The sequence below is a fragment of the Aureococcus anophagefferens genome (assembly GCF_000186865.1).
Source record: "Aureococcus anophagefferens unplaced genomic scaffold AURANscaffold_1, whole genome shotgun sequence".
NCBI classification, from domain to species: Eukaryota; class Pelagophyceae; order Pelagomonadales; family Pelagomonadaceae; genus Aureococcus; species Aureococcus anophagefferens.
In genome coordinates, this window is record NW_008705561.1 from 1 (window position 1) to 17,580 (window position 17,580).

Consider the following 17,580-nt stretch of genomic DNA (forward strand, 5'->3'; position numbering starts at 1 on the left):
CCTAACCCTAACCCTAACCCTAACCCTAACCCTAACCCTAACCCTAACGGTAACCCTAACCCTAACCCTAACCCTAATCCTAACCCTAACCCCTATCTCTAACCCTAATCCTAACCCTAACCCCTATCTCTAACCCTAATCCTAATCCTAACCCTAACGCTAACCCCAGACCAAAAATCTCATCACGATCTCAAAAGAAAGGAGATCCCAGGATCCCAAGGGATCTCCATCCCGGCGAAGCGCGCGTCCACGTCACTATCCTACCTACATCCGACTTCAGCCAGCGGTGGATAGGCAAGAAATGACGTAGGCAGACCCATGGACGGTGCCGCCGACGAGGCACAAGAAGACCGCGTGTGCTTCGTGATCGGCGCCCTCCTTGAGGCGACGTCACGGATGGGCCCCTGTGACGTAGGCGCCCCGCGCGATCTTAGTGGATTACCCCCGGCGCAACGGAGGCGCGCGGGAGTGGAGGGGATGGTTAGCTTGCTACAAAAGTCGCGAGTTCGCGCCGCAGGCAAAAGTGTCTCTGGAGTTCGAGCGTGCCGCCGCAGGCATGGCGCGCTGGGAGTTTCCACGCCGTGGCGAGTTTCGGAACGTCCGGAAGACAGACCGTCGGAAATCTACGCCAGGCGCCGCGGGACAGATCCAGGCGCCCCTCGGACGCTTGCGGGAACCGGTCGCGTAGCGAGGCTCTCGATTCACATACACGCTCGTTCGCGCCACTTTTTGGTCCTGCTGGACAGCGGCGCCATGCCTGGCCAACACACACGCCTCGCGCAGCGCATAGACGCACGCAGAGACCCGCAGCGGCGCGGCGAGGGCGCGGACCGACTCCATGCGCTCCCCAAAACCACTCGGTCGCCGGGGGTCCACGACAGTGCACGATGATGATACAGACCGGGGCTCGTGATAGCATGCATGCCCCATCTCCAAACTTCGAACCACCGACCGCGGCGCCTACCTCCGGCCCAGGCACTTTCCCAAGGGCTAGACGGACCGCAGACCGGCTACCGCCAGCTCCGCGCCGTTCCGCTAACCCTGACCGTAACCCTCCGGCGAGCGGATGGGCGCCGGCCAGCGCCCGCCGCCGTCCGGCTACCCTAAACCCGAACCCTGACCTAACCCTATCTCTAAAAGCTCCGACTACCCGCCCACGGCGGAACTCGGCCTCGATGCGCGCGTCCGCGTCGTCGGCCCACAGGACGGAGTAGGTCTCGGAGACGGCGTCCCAGGCCTTGAGCGACGTGATGGAGCCCATGCCGCGGTTCTCGCCGATCTCGAGCCTCGTGACGTAGACGGCCTCGTCGATCTCGATCTCGATGAACTCCGTGTAGCCCGAGGCGGCGTACCTACAAGAACAATCACACAACGCATCGAACTACGACGACACAAATGCGTACGACGCGCTCGAGTCCCAGGCGAAGCTCAGGAACTCGTCGCCGCCCTCCACGTACCCAGTGCCGCCCTGCAGCGTCGACGGGCAGTACGCGCGGTCGCTGTCGCCCCACGCGTCCGGCGCGTCGCCCGGGCCCAGGATCTGGTTCGGGTGCCAGCGCGGATAGAGGACGCCCTCGCCGTTCTCCACGTCCTTGCTCGACGGCCAGAAGGTGGACACGGCGTGGACGGCCGACGCGTACTGGTCGAAGGTGGCCACGCGCGTCGACGGCTCGAACGGCGCCGAGACGAGCGTCGTCGCGCCTTCGTGCGTGACGTAGAGGTCGCCGTAGACGGGGAGCGACGCGACGACGACGACGGTGTGGGCCGTGTCCTCGTCCCTCGACGCGACGACGAAGGACGCGTTGGCGAACTGGTCGAGCGTCACGTTCGTCGACGACGGCGACGGCAGGTCGTCGACGGGGTACGCGATGACGAAGCGGAGGGTCGCGATCTTCGAGGTGCGATTGTTGCTCGTGGTGCTGTAAAAGTCGGCGATCTCCGACCCGTCGAAGTCGTCGCTCGGCACGTACTTGTAGCGCGAGAAGACGAACGTCGGCTCGTAGGGGGCGGCGTCGACGAGGACGTCGTCTGCTCCTTTGCTCACGTCGACCTCGTAGAGCGTGCCCGAGGGCGGCAGCGAGACGACGGAGTAGCGCATCGGCATCCCCGCGTCGTCGAAGCCCTCGGGCAGGAACTCGAAGGAGTCGTCTTCCGCGAGCTCGTAGGTCGCGTTGTCGAGCCGCGGACGACTCGAGAGCGAGTAGTCCGAGAGCGTCGGGGACGTGAGCGTCGCCGAGAAGGCGGAGCATTCGTAGGCGTCCGCCTCGTTGACGAAGCTCGACGCGAACGTGTCTCCCGCGGCGATGCCTCCCGAGACGCCGTCGTAGCGCGCGCCCGCCGCGCCGAGGTTCTTCAGCGTCGAGGACGTGTTCATCTCGTAGCGGATAGCTGGGGAGCCCTCCGCGATCGCGTTGGCCCAGATCGCGACGCTCCGCAGGCCTCCGAGGAAGACGAAGTCGTTGTGCAACCGCGTGAACGCGCCGTCGGCGTACGAGCCGTACTGGCCAAAGTAGATCGTCTCTATGGCGCCCGGCCCGAAGACGCCGGCGGTGGAGCTCGAGGCTTTCTCCGCCGTCGTGTTCCAGCGCAGCGCGTCGTCCACGCGCAGCGAGAGCACGTCCCGGCCCTTGTCGTAGCTTATCGTGTACCGGTGCCAGTCGTTTACCTGCGAGTCGGAGCGCGGCGTCTCGGCGCGCGCGTGCGGCCGAGTCGGCGCGCGCGCGGCCGAAGAAACCCACGACGCCGCGACGCACGTTCACGCCTTCGAGCGCGGGCACCTCGAAGGTCTTCCCGTCGAAGTTGATGCCCGCGGCGTTGTCCGCCGCGAGCCGCATCGAAAAGTCCCAGTTGGACATGAACACGTAGGCGGAGTGCTTCCGGAACGCGTGCAGCCGCGCGACGATGGAGATGGTCACATTTCCGAGCGGGAGGGAGCCGTCGGCGTCGAAGCTGCTCGCGACGCCGATCACGTCCGTCGTGCGCTGGAACGACAGGTAGGTTTCCCCGGAGGCGGCGGAGACACAGAGGGCGACGAGGCCGCCGAGGCACAGGCGCGGTCGCATCGTTCGTTCATGAAGTGCTTGACCCAGCTGCCCGGCCGCCCATCTTGACGGGCATTCTTTGCCGCCGGTTGTTGAACGTGCACCTTGATGGCTTCTTGCACGGACGATCGATGGGCAGCCCTGCAATATTATGATGCTCGACTCGCTCGAGTGCGGCGGCTGTAATCAGCCCGAAGCCGTGTCGGAGCGCGGCGACGCGAGCGCGCCGCGACGACGGCGTTCGCGTTCGCGTCCGCGCCCGGGCGCCGATGGCTCCGAGATAGTCCACCTCCACGCGCGCATCGACGCCCTGACGAAGCAGCTCAACACCCGCGTCGCGGCGCTGGACCACCGCTGCGGCGAGCTGGAGCGGGAGGCGTCCGCCCGCGGCGGCGAGGCGCCCACGGCGCGCGAGAAGCCGGACGGCGGCGGCGACGACGAGCCGGACGGCGACGGCGAGCCCGGCGGGCTCAAGGAGACGGTCTGGGACTGCGTGCTCCTCAGCGTCTTCGTGTCCGGAGGGCGAGTCAACGAAAAGCCTCGTAGGTGCTCCTCGTCGGCGACAGGAAGCGCGTCGGCGTCGGCGCGAGCGCTTTCCTCGCGGGGCTCGTCGCGCTCAACGTCTTTGTCCAGCTCGTCTTCGTCATGCTCATCTTCGGCATCACGGAGCAGGCCGTCTCGCTGGACACGATTGACGAGCTCCGGTCCTGGCGAACCTCCGTCGCGCACGACTACCGGTACTACGACGCGCGGACGGAGCGGAGCCTCGCGGCGCGCGTCTGCGGCGGCGACGCGAGCCTCGAGATGAGCGGCGCGCAGGGCGAGTTCTACGAGCTGCTCACGCGGTATAGCGGGCGGACCGCGGACGCGGCGAGCCTGACGACCGCGGGGACGACCATGTGCCTCTTGGCTCTCTGCGTCTGGTGCCTCCGGATCATCTGCGAGGCCAAGGACACCGCGGCGCTCATCTACGCCATTTCCCGCCTTCCGCGGGGGCCGTCGGCCTTCGCCGACGACGGCGACGGGGGGTTGGTGTTCGAGGGAATCTCCGACGGGCGGCGCGCCTGCTGCCTCGTCGCGCAGGCGGCGCGGCTCGGACTGGCGCTGACGCTGGGCGCGTGCGGATGCCTCTTCCTCGCGTTCACGCCGAGCGTCGAGGATCTGATCATGAACGCCGTCGCCCTCGAAGTCGTGCTTGGCATCGACGAGCTCATCTACGAGGCCCTCGTCCCCGCGCACGTGAAGCGGCTCGCGGGCCGCGTCGCGGGCCTCCCCGCGCCGCGCCGCAGCATGCGCCTCGGCGGCGTCGGCCGCGAGGTCGCGGTCTTCGCGGTCTTCGTGTCCGTCGTCCTCGCCGTCTTCTTCGGCGTCGTCCTCCCGCAGAACCGGCTCTACATCCGCGCGCGGGACGCGCTCTGCAGCGGCGACCGCGACTTCGTCTACACCGTCGACGGCGTCGGCCAGACCGTCTGGAGCTTCACGCCGGACGCGGACCCGGCGCAGACCGCGGACTTCAACTACCCGGACGGCGGCTCGCTCCACGACGACGAGGTGGGCATGGACGAGGTCGCCGGCTGGGACTACGGCCGCTACGTCGTCGAAGCCCTCCTGCGCCAGCAGGGCCGCGACGAGGCCCTGCAAGACTGCGGCCTCGACGTGTGCAAGGAGGTCGGCAAGAATGGCATCGTCGGGGAGTCCAAACACGACGCGCCGATGTGCTGCGTCACGCAGTGGGCGTCGGTGCCCAGCGTGGAAGGGGGGACGTTCTCGATTTCCGGCGCCCAGCTGCACGGCGCGGAGGACGGCGCCCGGCTCTGGAACCCGAGCTGCATCGACGTGATCGACGTCGAGCTCCCCTACATCTCGCAGATCGCCGGCGCGCTCGCCGACGCGGTCGACGGCCGGGACGCCTGCGGCGGCTCATGTCCCGCGGGCGCGCCGTTCTGCGACGTCGCGACGGGCTCGTGCAAATACCCATCGTGCGACGACGTCGCGGCTTATTGCGGGGACAGCGGCGAGAGCGGCGTGCGCGCCCGTCAAATATGCCCCGGCGTCTGCGGCTGCGACGACCCCCGCGCGCCCCTCGCCCTCTCGTACCCGAGGGACGGCTGCGGCGAGTCGTGCACGCGCGGCGAAAAGTACCGCCAGGCCCTCGACGCGCTGCCCTGCGAGGACGTCGCGGTCGATGATCCGAATTTCGTCGCGTTCCTCGACGACTGGGAGCGAGCCGCCTGGGGCTGGATGGAGGACATCAAAGTCTTTTCTCTTATGTACTTCATCCCCGCCTTCCGCGACATGGGCTGCGGCTTCTTGAGCTCGAATCCCGTCGAAGACCCCGAGTGGCTCGAAACCCACTCGATGTTGCCCTACACCTTCGGGGGCAACATGTGCGTCGAAGACGCGTCGTGGTTTCCGATCAAGCCCCTGTCCTACTTCTGCCCCGTCGCCTGCGCGTGCGCGTCCGGCGACCCGCACTGCCCCACGTCGTGCCCGGAAAGACGGGCCACGAACGCGTCCGACGCCTCGTCCTACTGCCCGGACTACCAGCGCTTCGGCCGAGACGGAACCTGGGATCCGCACGGCAACAGCACGTGCCCCACGGGGGTAGAACACGGGGTCTATAAATGATCCGCGCGACGCCCCCGTGTTAGATGCGCGACATGCGGCGCTTCGCGTTCCCACCTCGCTTCACGGGCGAGTGGCCGAGCATGACGGAGCTCGCGCGGCGGCGAGGGCCTCCTCCTCCAGAAACACCAGCCACTTTGCGCTTGTCGAGCTCGGCGAGGAACTGGTCCGGCGCCGCCGGGAAGCTCGGGAGGATGGCCGCGGGCGTGTTCGTCTTCTCCGGCGGCGGGAGCGTCGCGACGCGGCCCGTGGACGCGCGCGACGAGTCCGCGGACGACGCGGGCGAGAACGCGGCGCCGTCGCGCTTGCCGAGCCCCGCCGCCTGCCCCGAATCCTCGAGGTTCAGGCGCAGCTTCTTCATGCCCGGCGGACCCAGGGACCGAAACAACGCGTCGTCGCCGGCCTCGGCCGCCGCGGTCGCCGCGCGGAGCGCGTCGCCGGCCGTGCGGACGGCCCGCACGAGCCTCAGCTGGCCGTCGGGCCGCGCGCGGCTCGTGTAGATGGCGTCGAGGTCCCCCGCCGCGCCGACGAAGGGCCGCAGGGCCAGGCGGTAGCCGTGGGCGCGCGCGGCCAGCCGCCGGAGCAGCGCCGCGCGGTCCGCGGGCGCGACCGCGGCGACGCGGCGCGGGTAGATGGGCTCCTCGTCCGGGGCCGGCACGGACGCCAAGCCCCCCCGCTTGCCCATGCCCCCGCCGCCGAAGAGCACGGACGGCGCCGAGCTCGACGCCACCAGCGCTCTCCCGTCCCTCTCGCGGCCCGCGTCCGACCGCGCGTCGTCGAGCGCGCGGCAGACGAGCGCGACGACGCCGTCGGCGACGCGGCACACCGACGCCCCCCGCTGGCGCAGGTGCTTCGCCGCGAGCTGGGCCTCGAGCGTCTCGCGGCGCACGACGCCGACGGCTTCCTCCAGCGCCTCGAGCTCCGCGGCGCGCGACGCCCTCGAAGGAGGACCGCGGCGCCGCAGCGCGCCGCTCTCGTCGAAGTGAACCCCCCCGAACGCCGGCGTGTAGTCGAGGTAGGGCGTCGCCACCTGCTTCTCCCTCGCCACGAGCCCCAGGGCCTCGTCCTCGTCGTCGGAGCTGTACAAATCCTCCTCGGCGACGTCGATGATCTTCAGCGTCGTGCCCGAGCTCAGCGACGCGCGGCGGTGGTCCTCGGGCGGCGCGCTCGCCGCGGCCTCGGCGTCCTCGCGCGCCGACGCCGCCGCGAGCGTCTCCCCGGACAGGTCGACCTCCCGCTCCAGCGACACGACGAGGCCCTCGAGCCGCTTGTGCTCGGCGACGCGCGCGGTCACCTCCGTCGTCGACTTCTTGAGCGCGTCGCGCGCGGCGCGGTGCGCCTCGGCGACGTCGTCGGCGATGACCTCGGAGCGGAAGTGCTCGAACTCGCTCACGGTGCGCCGGTCCGTCTCCGCGCGGAGCTCGTTCCGCAGGCGCTCCTTCCGGCGGACGCGCTCGCGGCTCCACAGCTTGCGCTCCTCGCCGAGCGTGCGCTCGAGCTCCTCCTGGCGCGCCCGCAGGGCCTCCTTCGTCGCCAGCGCCGCCTCGCGCTCCGCGGCGTCGCCCTTGGGGAACTCGTAGAAGTGGCGCGGCAGCTCCGCGGACCGCGGGCTCGGCGCCCGCGACGGCGCCGGCAGGCTCTGGTGCGTGTCCACGGTGCTCCGCAGGGCGTGGTGCTGCGACGGCGGGTCGCTCGCGCCCAGGTTCCCGCCGCTCCCGACGCGGCGCAGGAGCGCCTGGTGGCCCTTGCCGGGCGTCGGCGGGTTGTTCGAAAGCTCGAAACCGACGAGCTCCTCCCCCCGGCGGCTCGCGACTCGTTCCAGCAGCCCCGGGCTCGACGCGCCGTGGGGCCCGCCGATGGAGCCCCGCGAGCCCCGCGTGCCCGGCGGCGACTCGTCCTCCTCCGCGCCCTCGGTCGCGTCGCCGAGGAGCTGCTGCGCCTTCTTCAGGCTCGCGCGCGCGTGGGCCGCGGCCTTGATCTTCACGTCGAGCGTCTCCGCGTGCTCCCGCTTCAGCTTCGTCATCGTCCGCCCGTGCTGCTTCTCGTCGCGCTCGAGCTCGACCTTGTGCACGAGCACGCGGCGCTCGAGCCGCGTGATCGCGTCGTAGTTGTTGTCGAGCTTCTGCTGGAGGAAGAAGTAGAGGTCCTGCATCTCGTCCTTGACCTCGGCGAGCTCCGCGCCGAGCTTCAAGTTTTCCTCGTTGAGCGACGCCGCCCGCGACTGCGCTTTGTCGAGCGTCTCGCAGGCCGCGGCGAGGTTCCGCGCCGCGGCCTCGCGCGCCTGGGCGACGACCATGGCCTTTTCGTCCTCGTTGATGGGCGGACCCTCCGGGTCGTCGCCCGCGGGCTTCTTGTCCTTCTTCTTCGGCATGGCGCCGGGGCTCTCGGGACGCAAAGCCCCCCCTCCACCTCCCCGAGTGCTTTGGCGTTGATCACGATACTTGACAACGGCAACGTCGACATCGAGCTATGGGGCTATGGGGCGCTCGAGCACCGCCGTCTTGTGGCTCGCGGCCATGCATGCATGCGTCGCTCGCTCCTGGGACTGCGAGAACCTCTGGCGCTGCGACGCGGAGCCCGTGCCGCAGACATACAAGCATTTCCCGGGCGCCTGCGGGCCGCGGGCGCCGGGCCTGCGGCTGGGCATGGGCAGCGTCTGGCCCCGGCGCTGCGTCCGCGAGTTCGTGTCGCTGCTCTTCGACGACTGCGGCGCCGCCGGCGGCGCCGCCGCGAGCCGGGACTGCGTGAACCTCGCGCCCGCGGGCTCCGGCACGACGACGCTCGTCCGGGCGATGCAGGCCGCGGGCTACGGCAAGTGCGGCCGCGCGAACGCGTCGTGCTGGCACCACCAGCACACGGGCCTCGGCGTCGTCGAGGCCCTCGCGCGGGCGCCCTGCGTCATCGTCACGAGCCGCGAGCCCGCCGCGCGCGTCGAGTCGGGCCACCACTACCGGCGCCACGAGGCGAGCGTCGCCGACGCGCTCGGCGCCGTGGCGACGAGATACGAGAACCACACGGTGCTCAAGCCGTCCTTCGGCTACTTTGGCACGCCGACGGCGGCCTACTTCGCCGGGCTCACGCGCGGCGCGTGCCGCGGCAAGCGCGTCCACGTGCTCTGCACGGAGCACCTCGGCGCGGAGCTCGCGGCGCTCGGCGACGAGATCGGCGCGCCGGGCCTCGCCGTCGACACGGTCGCGAACGTCCGCGTCGCCGCGCGCGGCTCGAGCCTCCCGGACGCGTGGCGCCACTGGCTCAACCTCGAGGTCTACGGCCTCGACGCCATCATCCACGACCGGGCCTGCCGCGCTTACGCCCGCTACCGGCCGCGCCTCGCGTTCCCGCCGGCCGTGAACGCGACGACCAAGGGGGCGCTCGCGTACCACCACCTCCGGGAGGGCTAATGCGCGCGCCGTCGCGGGCGTCTCGCCGTCACGGGTTCCCCTTCGCCTTCGACGCCTGAAGAAGGGGCCGCTGCTGCGCCCGTCGCCCCGCGCGACGCCGGGAGATCATGCCAGGATGTTGTGGATGTCGAGGCCGCCGCGCGGCGCCGCGAGGTCCTTCTGCAGGTATCGCAGCATCTCCGCGTTGGCCGCCTCCTCGGCCTCGGCCTCGGCCTGGGCCCGCCGCTCGGCCTCCGCGGCGAGGCGCGCCTTCTCGGCGATGGCCGCCTGCTTCTGCTTCTGCTCCAGCTCCCGCTGCTCCGCCTCGCGCCGCGCCTCGGCGGACGGCGCGTCGTTCGCCGGCTCGGCGGCGTCCGCGGCGGCGGCGGCGTCGGCGTCGTCGTCCGAGCCGGTGGCGACCGCCTGCGGCGACTCGGGCACGCGCAGGAACTTTTCCAGTTCGAGCCAGAGCTCCTCGTTCTGCCGCTCGCTGTCCGCGAGCTTGGCCTGGGCGGCGCGATAGGACGTGTAGAGCAGGTGCTCGATGGCCGTCATGGTCCCGTCGGCCGCCTTCTCCTCGATGGCGGCCCAGAGCGCGCTCTCGGACGACGCGGACGCGCTCGCGACCTGCGCGGCCATGGCCGGCGGCAGAAGTCGACTTGTGGGCGTGGGCAGCGTCCGAGAGCTGCCCGCGAAAGGCAGCATCGACCTCCCGAATCTTTGCAATGCACAGGAGAACGCAGGTGATGGGATGATGGCCCCACCGTGACGATTGCCCCCATGGAGGACAGCGCCAACAGCTTCTCGGCCGTCGAGGGCAGCCTCAAGGCCAAGCTGCGGCGCGCGTCCATCAAGGTCAAGGCGCTCGCGGGCTTCGCGGCGCAGGCCGACCCCGCGAACAAGGTCGCGCCGGCCGACGCCCCGAAGCCGCCGGGCGGCGGCGCGCGGCGCATGTCCGCCGTGGCCATGTTCGCGCGCATGTCCGCGTCGAAGCGGCCGGACGACGGCGGCTTCGCGGATCCCGCGGCGATCGACGCGGCCGCGCCGCGGCGGCGGTCGTCGCTCGTCGGGAGCATCATGGACGCGGTCAGCGGCTCCTTCCGGGCGTCGCCGTCGCCGACGGCGTCGTCGTCGCCGGCGGCGCCCGACGCGCCGCGGCCCGGCATGGCGCGGCGCATGTCGCAGCGATTCTTCGGCGGCTTCGGCGACGCGGCCGGCGCCGGCGCCGCGGAGCCGGCGGCCGCGAAGAAGACGAAGGCGGCGAAGAAGAAGAAGCCGCGCATGACGCGGTCCGCGGCGCTCGACGCGTTCCTCGACCTGCTCAACGTCGCCGTCGTCCGCCACGAGCCCGCGCCGGCCCCGCCGCCCGAGGACCCGGCCGACGCGGACCCGTCCGACGTCCCGGCGGCCGCGAAGCCGTCGAAGAAGGACAAAAAGGCCGACAAGGCGCAGCAGGCGATCAAGAAGGGCGGCGCGGCCGCGGGCGCCATCGCGCGGCGCGCGAAGCAGGCCGAGGAGGAGCGCGCGGCCAGGAAACGCCAGGGAAACGACTACCGCGTCGGCGACCGGACGGCCAAGGGGCGCTTGTTATCCGAGGACGCCCTCGAGAAGGCCATATTGGAGGCGCGGCGTCGCATCCTCGCGGGCACGCAGAGCACGCTCCGGGCCGTCGAGGAGCGCGAGGAGGCCGCGCGGCGCAAGCTGACGAAGCACGACGACTACGAGAAGCAGGGGCTCGACTGGCACGTGTCGCAGGAGGGGACCTTCGCCGTCGCGACGGGCACGGGCGAGACCGTGGCGATCCACGTCGCCGTCGAGTCGACGGCGAAGCGGTCGTCGGCGGCGCGCGCGTCGGGCGTCAAGCGCGCGGGGCCCCGGGCCTTCAGACCGAAGAAGCGCGAGAAGCGGCCGTCCAAGGTCGCGCCGGCGGGCTTCGAGGGCCTGAGCCTCGGCGACTCCACGCCCGGGGGCCGGCGGCGCGTCAAGGCCGTGTTGCTCGCGACGTGGGACCTGCTCGAGGAGCGCGAGCAGAAGTTCGCCGCCGTCCTGCTGCTCCAGGGCTTCGCGCGGCGCGCGCTCTACGGCTACGCGCCCCCCTACGCCTGCCGCATGGCCGTGACGTCCCTCGCCGACGCGCTCGCGGTGACGGCCTCGGGCACGGTCGACGTCGTCGACGGCGTGCTCCAGCTCAACGAGGAGCCGCCGCCGGAGCTCGTGCCGCGCGTCGACGTCCGCAAGTGGCTCGGCCCGCCGGGCAGCCGGCCGCCGCGGCGGCCCAGGTCGAGCCTCGCGCCGCCGGCCGACGGCGACTACAGCGACGACGACGACCTCGGCGTCATCTTCGCCAAGGAGGCGCGGCCGCCGCCCGGCGACTCGAGCCGCGACCTGCTCCGCGAGAAGATCGACGGGCTGGTGGAGGCGGAGCCCGAGGCGGTCGCGGCGGCACCGGAGGTCCCGGCGGCGCCGGAGGTCCCGGCGGCGCCGGAGGAGGAGCCCGAGGACGAAGAGCCGGAGCTCGCGAGGGGCCTGCGGTCGCTCGCGGGCGGCGCGGGCGTCTTCGCGGACAGCAGGTCGGGCTTCGCCTACCCGGCGGACTACGCCGTCGGCCCGCCCGTCGACGGCTCCACGCACAACCTCGGCGACCTCGAGGCCGCAGCCGACGCGCGGCGCGACAAGCTCCGGCGGGACGTGATGCTCGCGGTCATCCTCGGCCACGGCGCGCCGCAGAACGTCGGCAAGCTCCGGTCGTCGCTCGCGGAGTCGGGCTGGGACGCGGACAAGGCCGAGGTCGGGGCGGCCGTCGACGACCTCTGCGCGACCGACAAGCTCATGGCGAACCGGCGCACGTCCGACAACGCGGCCTTCGAGGTCTGGGCCGCGAGTTAACGTCGGGGAGGCGTCCTACGACGAGCCACGGCGGCGCCGGGGCGCGCCGTGCGATGGAGCCCCCGCGTCCCCGCCGCGCGTCGCGCGAACCGTGCGACGGGACGCTTCGGTTTCGCGGCGCTCGCGGCCGCGGCCGCGCTCACGAGGAGATGAGCGCGTCGTGCTCCTCGAGGAGGGCGTTGGCCTCGGCGGCGTGCTTGCACTCGTTGACCTCGGCGTTGTCGGCGTGGTCGCCCATGAAGGTGAAGAGGTCGTCGAGCGCGTCCGCGAGCCTCCGCTCGGCGTCCGGGACCATCATCCGCGTCTCCTCGAGGACCTCGACGGCCTTCTTGATGTCGTAGGAGTCCTTGCCGTCGTCGCGCATCTTCTGGACGCGCGCCTCGTTCTCCGCCGTCTCCTTCTTGTAGTGCGCGACCTCCTTGACGAGCCTGCGGCGGGCGGCGCGCTCGCCGACCGCGCGCGTCGCGGCGCCCGGCGCGCGCGGGCCGCGCGGCGCGGCGGCAAAGGCGCGGGGGCGGCGGCGGGAGCGCGCGCGCGCGCGCCGGCGCCGCGCGCGCGGCGCGCGGGCGCGCGGGCCGCCGGCGCCGCGACGGCGCGCGGGGACGCCGTCGCGCACCGCTTCACGGTCCCGGTCTTGATCATGCACTGCTTCGCATCCGTCGTGGGCGCGTGCACCTTCTTGACGGCCATGACTGCGTCGGCTGCGGCGCACGGCTCGAGCGCGGTCGACGGCGCTGGCGTCCAAACCGAGAGCTGCTCAACCGCTTGGCGTCACGGTGCCGAAGACCGGGCTTCGGGACGACGTCCGGACACAGGTCTAAAAAATAGTACACCAGGGAGCAGCCCAGCCGCTCGTGAAGCATGACGCGCCGCCGTCGCTGCCCCCCCGGCCCGACCATGGCGGGCCCGCTGCTCGTCTGGGAGTCCGGCGCGACGTTGTCCGTGCACGGCTTGACGGCGGCGCATTCGGGCTTCCGCCCCATCCAGTGTCGGTTGGCGGCGGCGACTTCAGGTCGTGCGCGAGCACGCTGGTTCGGCGCCCTCTGGCATCTCTGGGTTCGGACCCTCGAGGCCGCCGACTTCCGCGTTCGAGGGGGGCGCACGACCGTGCCGCGCTCCATGGAGGCGCGCTGGCTCGAGACTCTCCGCGGCGCCCGAATCGCTCGCCGCCGCGCGGCGGGCTTTCAGGGCAACCGCGTGCACGTCCGAGACCCACGGCGCCAGCCTCTGCGGCGTGGGCTACGCCGAGCCCAAGCAGACCTTCCCCGGCGACATCATCTGCCGTACCTACGCCTTCGCCGAAGAGCTGGCGCGCGCTGTCCAGTCCCGCGCGCCTCGCGCGGGCCTCGACTTAAAACACCGACGCATGTGCCATCTACGGACGCACTCGTCGGTGGAGGAGAGCCGAGGGAGACGCCGTCCCCCCCCGGGCCGACGGCAGGCCTTTTAGACCACGCCCTGGCCCCGCTTGACCTCCCCCTCAAGTTCAACGAGTCCCCCTCCGCTCAGTCGAATCAACTGTGCTTAAACAGTTCATGAGTCAACTGATAGACCATTGATCGATTGGACTCTCTGAGTAGTCATGAACAGTGATTATGGTGGGCGCCAAAACACCCCCTGGCGACCCTCCCGCTGGACCCCAGCGCATCAGGGGTCCGTCCAACATGTCCTCTGGAGGACCAAAGCTGAAAAGCAGCCATCCATGCCGAAACTCGGCTGTGGACGGGCTGCCAAGCACGACGCGCGCCGCGGCTCAAACCTGGTCAACGACCCGAGAAAAGCGCATTGGGGACACCTGCGACCGCTTCGAGGCCCTCTCAGACACCCCTCGAGTGCCTCAGCCGCGTAGATCGTCCTCTGGGCCCGGCGCTGACCGCCACGACCACTCGGAGCGCTCGACGCGCACCGCCGGGGCTGCCACGCGCGCGCGCACGATGATGGACGTAAAAAGGGAGCGGCGCTCAGGGAATCCCATCGTGACACTATACCTTCGCGATTCCCTGCGCGCCGCCCCCTTTTTGCTGCCCCTGGACCGACATATCGCCCCTCGACGCGTCGAAATGGCCCGGATCCAGAGGCCCCGTTCGCCCCGAAATCGTGCTCGTCTCTCGAGATCGAGAGCGGCGCGTCGAAGATCGCCCACCGGCGCGGCGCGGGCTCGAAGGCCGCCGGGGCGCCCGGCGGACCGAGCCGCCGAACGCGGTCGTCAAAGTCGGGCGCTGCCCATCGGATCGGCTTCCCAGTGCACTGGAGCCCCTGGGGAACTTTAGACCTGTGCGGACGCGTCGCCGTACAGCTCCGCACGCGTCGGAGCCGCGCAACTCGGCGACGGCGCTGCTCCACGCGGCGCGCGACCTCGGCGTACACTACCTGGGTAAGAGCCCCGCGAGGAGCGAGGCGCAGGTCGCGGGGTCGCGCGAGGCGCCCCGTTCGGGCGCGACGCACGCGACGTGGACCCCGCGCCTCTTCGCGAGGTTCTTTCGTTGCGCCGCGAGGACCAGGGCCGCCTCGCCCGCGACGTCGCCGAACACGGCGACGGCGCTGACGAATTCGTAGTGGGCGCGGCCGAACGCGACGCTCGCCTTCGGCGGGTGCAGCGACGCGTTGTAGCGATGCTGGTCGCACATGGCTCCCGAGCAGAGCCAGCCGCGCTCCGCGTGGCGCGCGGCCCCGGACGACGTCTCCACGATCGGCTGGAGCCGCGCGTGGTCCGAGGTCTCGATCGGGTTGTGCGCCGTCACGAAGAAGTATCCGCGGCGCCCCGCGGCGACGAAGGCGTCGACGAGGTGCGCGGACGTCACGTGAGCGTTGTGGAGCCGCCACGCCGCGAAAGAGCGGACGAACCCGCGCGCGCGGAGCTCCGCGTCGCCGTCGAAGCACGGGCCGTGCATCAGGAGCCACGACGACGGGAGCCGCAGCGCGGCGCGGAAGACGCCCTGCGCCGCCGACGCGTCGCGGACGTCGAAGGAGCCCGCCTCGGACTGCGCCTGGTCGCCCACGACCGGGAGCTCGTGCGCGGCGCGCGGCTCCGCGGCGTAGGTCCGCGCCCACCATTCCTGCGGGCCCGGCGCCGTGGCGTTCGGCGGCCGCCGCGCGCCGACGTGCTCCAGGACGTGGAAGACGGTGACGCCTCGGACGCAGGCGCCCTCGGCGCTCAGGACGCGCACGTCGCCGACGACGCAGCGAAAGCCGCGGCGCTCGCACGTCGCCACGTTCGCCGGATCGATGTCGATGCCCGCCACGGCGACGTCGGAGATGCCGCGGGCGCCCAGGAAGCTCGTGAGCCAGCGCATCGACCCGCCGTTCCTCGATCCGATGTCGAGGTGCGTGATGGCGTTGCCGGAGATGTACGCGCCGAGCACCGTCGCGTTGAGAGAGCGGGCAGCTCCGTGCACCGCCCAAATTGCGCAGACCCAAACGCCGCGCATGCTGCCCACCTCCCTACGACCGGCGCGCGCTGTCGAAGTCGCAGAGGAGGGCGAGAAGGATGGCGAGGTGCGATCGCGAGAGATCAGCCATCGTGCCGGGCTGCAAAAGCTACCTTGAACGTCAATCGCACGATGCACCTCCTTAAAGCTTCCTGTCCAGCCGGCGGGGAATGCACGAGATGGCCGGGCCCACCACGGCGTTTCGCGTGCTCTTGCGCTCCTACGTGCTCTTCCACAGCGTGCACGCGATCCTGCCCGACTCGATGACCGTGACGACGACTCAGGCTGGGTCGGCGCCGGACCGCACCTTCGATTACATGGCCTTCCTGGAGCAGGAGATCAGCGACGACAAGGCGGCCTACGCGGCGGGGAACAACGCGTACTACTACACGGGCCAAGGCGACAAGGACACGCTGGGCCTCGAGAGCCCATTCTCCTCTCGTTCGTCGTCTACGCGCTCGTGCGGCGCGCGCGACGTTCCTCGACGGACGCCGCACGCATGTCGTGCGACGTAGAACTCAAGGACGCGTATGGCGAGCGCAATTCGGCCTGTGGCACCGAGAATCCTCTCCCCCTCCCCGCGCCGGCGATGATCTAGCATACCGTCTCCTCTCCCCCTCCCCGCGCCGGCGATGATCTAGCATACCGCCTAGCATATAAAAGACGTGCCCCCCCCAACCTCCCCGGTGTTGTTGCGATTGGGAAATTCAGGGACATTCCAGTTCCGAGGCCCAGTGAGGGGTGTGGACGGGCGAGACCCCCGGCGAGGCGTCCCGGCGCCGCGCCGCCACGCGCCGGCACCGCCACCGCCGCCTCGCGGCCGAAACCGCCCGCACCGCCGAAGCTCCCCCGCGCCTTACGTCGCGCGGCCTCACTCGTCCTTGAGGAAGAACCAGGCGCACAGCGCGCCGCCCGCGAGCAGCGCGGCCGCGGCCGCGGCGATCTTGAGCTTGCCGCCCGCGGCCGGTTCGACGCAGCCGTCCTTGTCGCCGTCCTCCTGGCCGTTCTCCGCGGCGTCGACGGCCTCGTCCGGGTCGGGCTTGGGCGCGATGTCGGGCTTGTCGGACTTGATGGCCTGCGCGAGCTTGTAGCCGTCGAACTTGCCCTTGTCCTTCGCGTTCTGCTCCTTGGCGCGCGCGGCGATGGTCACGAGGCCCTTGTGGGCCTCGCGGCACTTGGGGTCGAGCTCGAGGCACCGCTTGAAGTTCTTCTTCGCCTCGAACCAGTCGTCGAGGTGGAAGCAGCAGTGGCCGCGGCGGAAGAGCGCCTTGACGTTCGTCGGGTCGCCCTCGAGCGCGCGGTCGCAGTCGCCCTTGCCCTTCTGCCACTCCTCCTGGATGATGTAGCACTGGGCGCGGTTGTTGTGGAGCGACACGTTGAGGCCGGCCTTCTGCGCGTTCTGCGCGTCGCTCAGGTCCTTCTCGCTGCAGCTCGTGATGCAGTCGATCGCGCCGCCGTAGCGGCGGACCGCGCGGTCGACGTTGCGCCGCCCGGCGAAGCAGTAGTTGCCCTTAGCCTTGAGCTCCTCGGCGCGCGCGAGCTTCGGGATGCTCTCGAGCTCGTAGGACGGCGGCAGCCGCCGGATGTCGTCGAGGCGGAGCGTCGCGCGGACGTCGCGGCCCGCGCAGGCGGAGAAGTGGGACCGGCCCTCGAGGGAAAAGTCGAAGCCCTCGGCCGGGTAGCCCTGCTCGCCGTCGCGGCCGCCCTGCTTCACCGTGACCTCCGCGACCTCCGCGACCTTCATCGCCGTCGCGCCCTCCTCGAGGCCCGGGCACGCGGCGTCCGTCTCGTCGATGGTCCAGTCGACGGTGAAGGGCGCGAAGTTCTCCACCGGCTCCCATTTCTGCTCCGCCTCCGGGTCCGCGCCGTCCTCCTTGCCCAGGCCCAGCTCCAGGTTCAGGAAGTGGACGGTCACGCCGTCGAGCTGCTGCGCCTTGCGCGAGTCGTCGCCGCCCTCCGTCGTCGTCTTCTTGAGCACCGTGCCGCAGTCCGTGAGCTTCTCGTTGTCGCGCCAGCTGTGCAGCACCAGCTTGATCTTCGCGACGGCCTTGGCGTCGCCCTCGGGGAGGTTGGCGACGCCCGTCGACCCGCCCTTGGTGAAGCTGCCCACCGACGCCGTCACGTGGCCGACCTCGCCCTTCTTCATCGCGCGGCAGGCGAGGCGCAGCGGCGGGTCGAGCGTCGACACGTGCACGAGCTCCGGGTAGACGGGGTCCTGGC

The 17,580-nt window shown here is 71.0% G+C and overlaps 2 protein-coding genes across 2 annotated transcripts; both read right to left on the reverse strand.

Annotated features, from left to right (window-relative positions):
- Window positions 1–6: 6 nt before the first annotated feature.
- AURANDRAFT_60406 (hypothetical protein) lies at window positions 7–3,062 on the reverse strand (the record flags this gene model as incomplete). The annotated part of the gene is made up of 4 exons (XM_009034561.1): window positions 7–79; window positions 1,159–1,352; window positions 1,458–2,665; window positions 2,754–3,062. Coding segments are annotated over 4 exons (1,784 nt in total), but the record flags the coding sequence as incomplete, so codon positions are not given.
- A 13,169-nt stretch (window positions 3,063–16,231) lies between these two features.
- On the reverse strand, window positions 16,232–17,104 carry AURANDRAFT_19126 (hypothetical protein; the record flags this gene model as incomplete). The annotated part of the gene is made up of 1 exon (XM_009034560.1): window positions 16,232–17,104. One exon carries the CDS (start codon window positions 17,102–17,104, stop codon window positions 16,232–16,234), a length of 873 nt encoding a protein of 290 aa, XP_009032808.1.
- Between the last annotated feature and the right edge of the window lie 476 nt (window positions 17,105–17,580).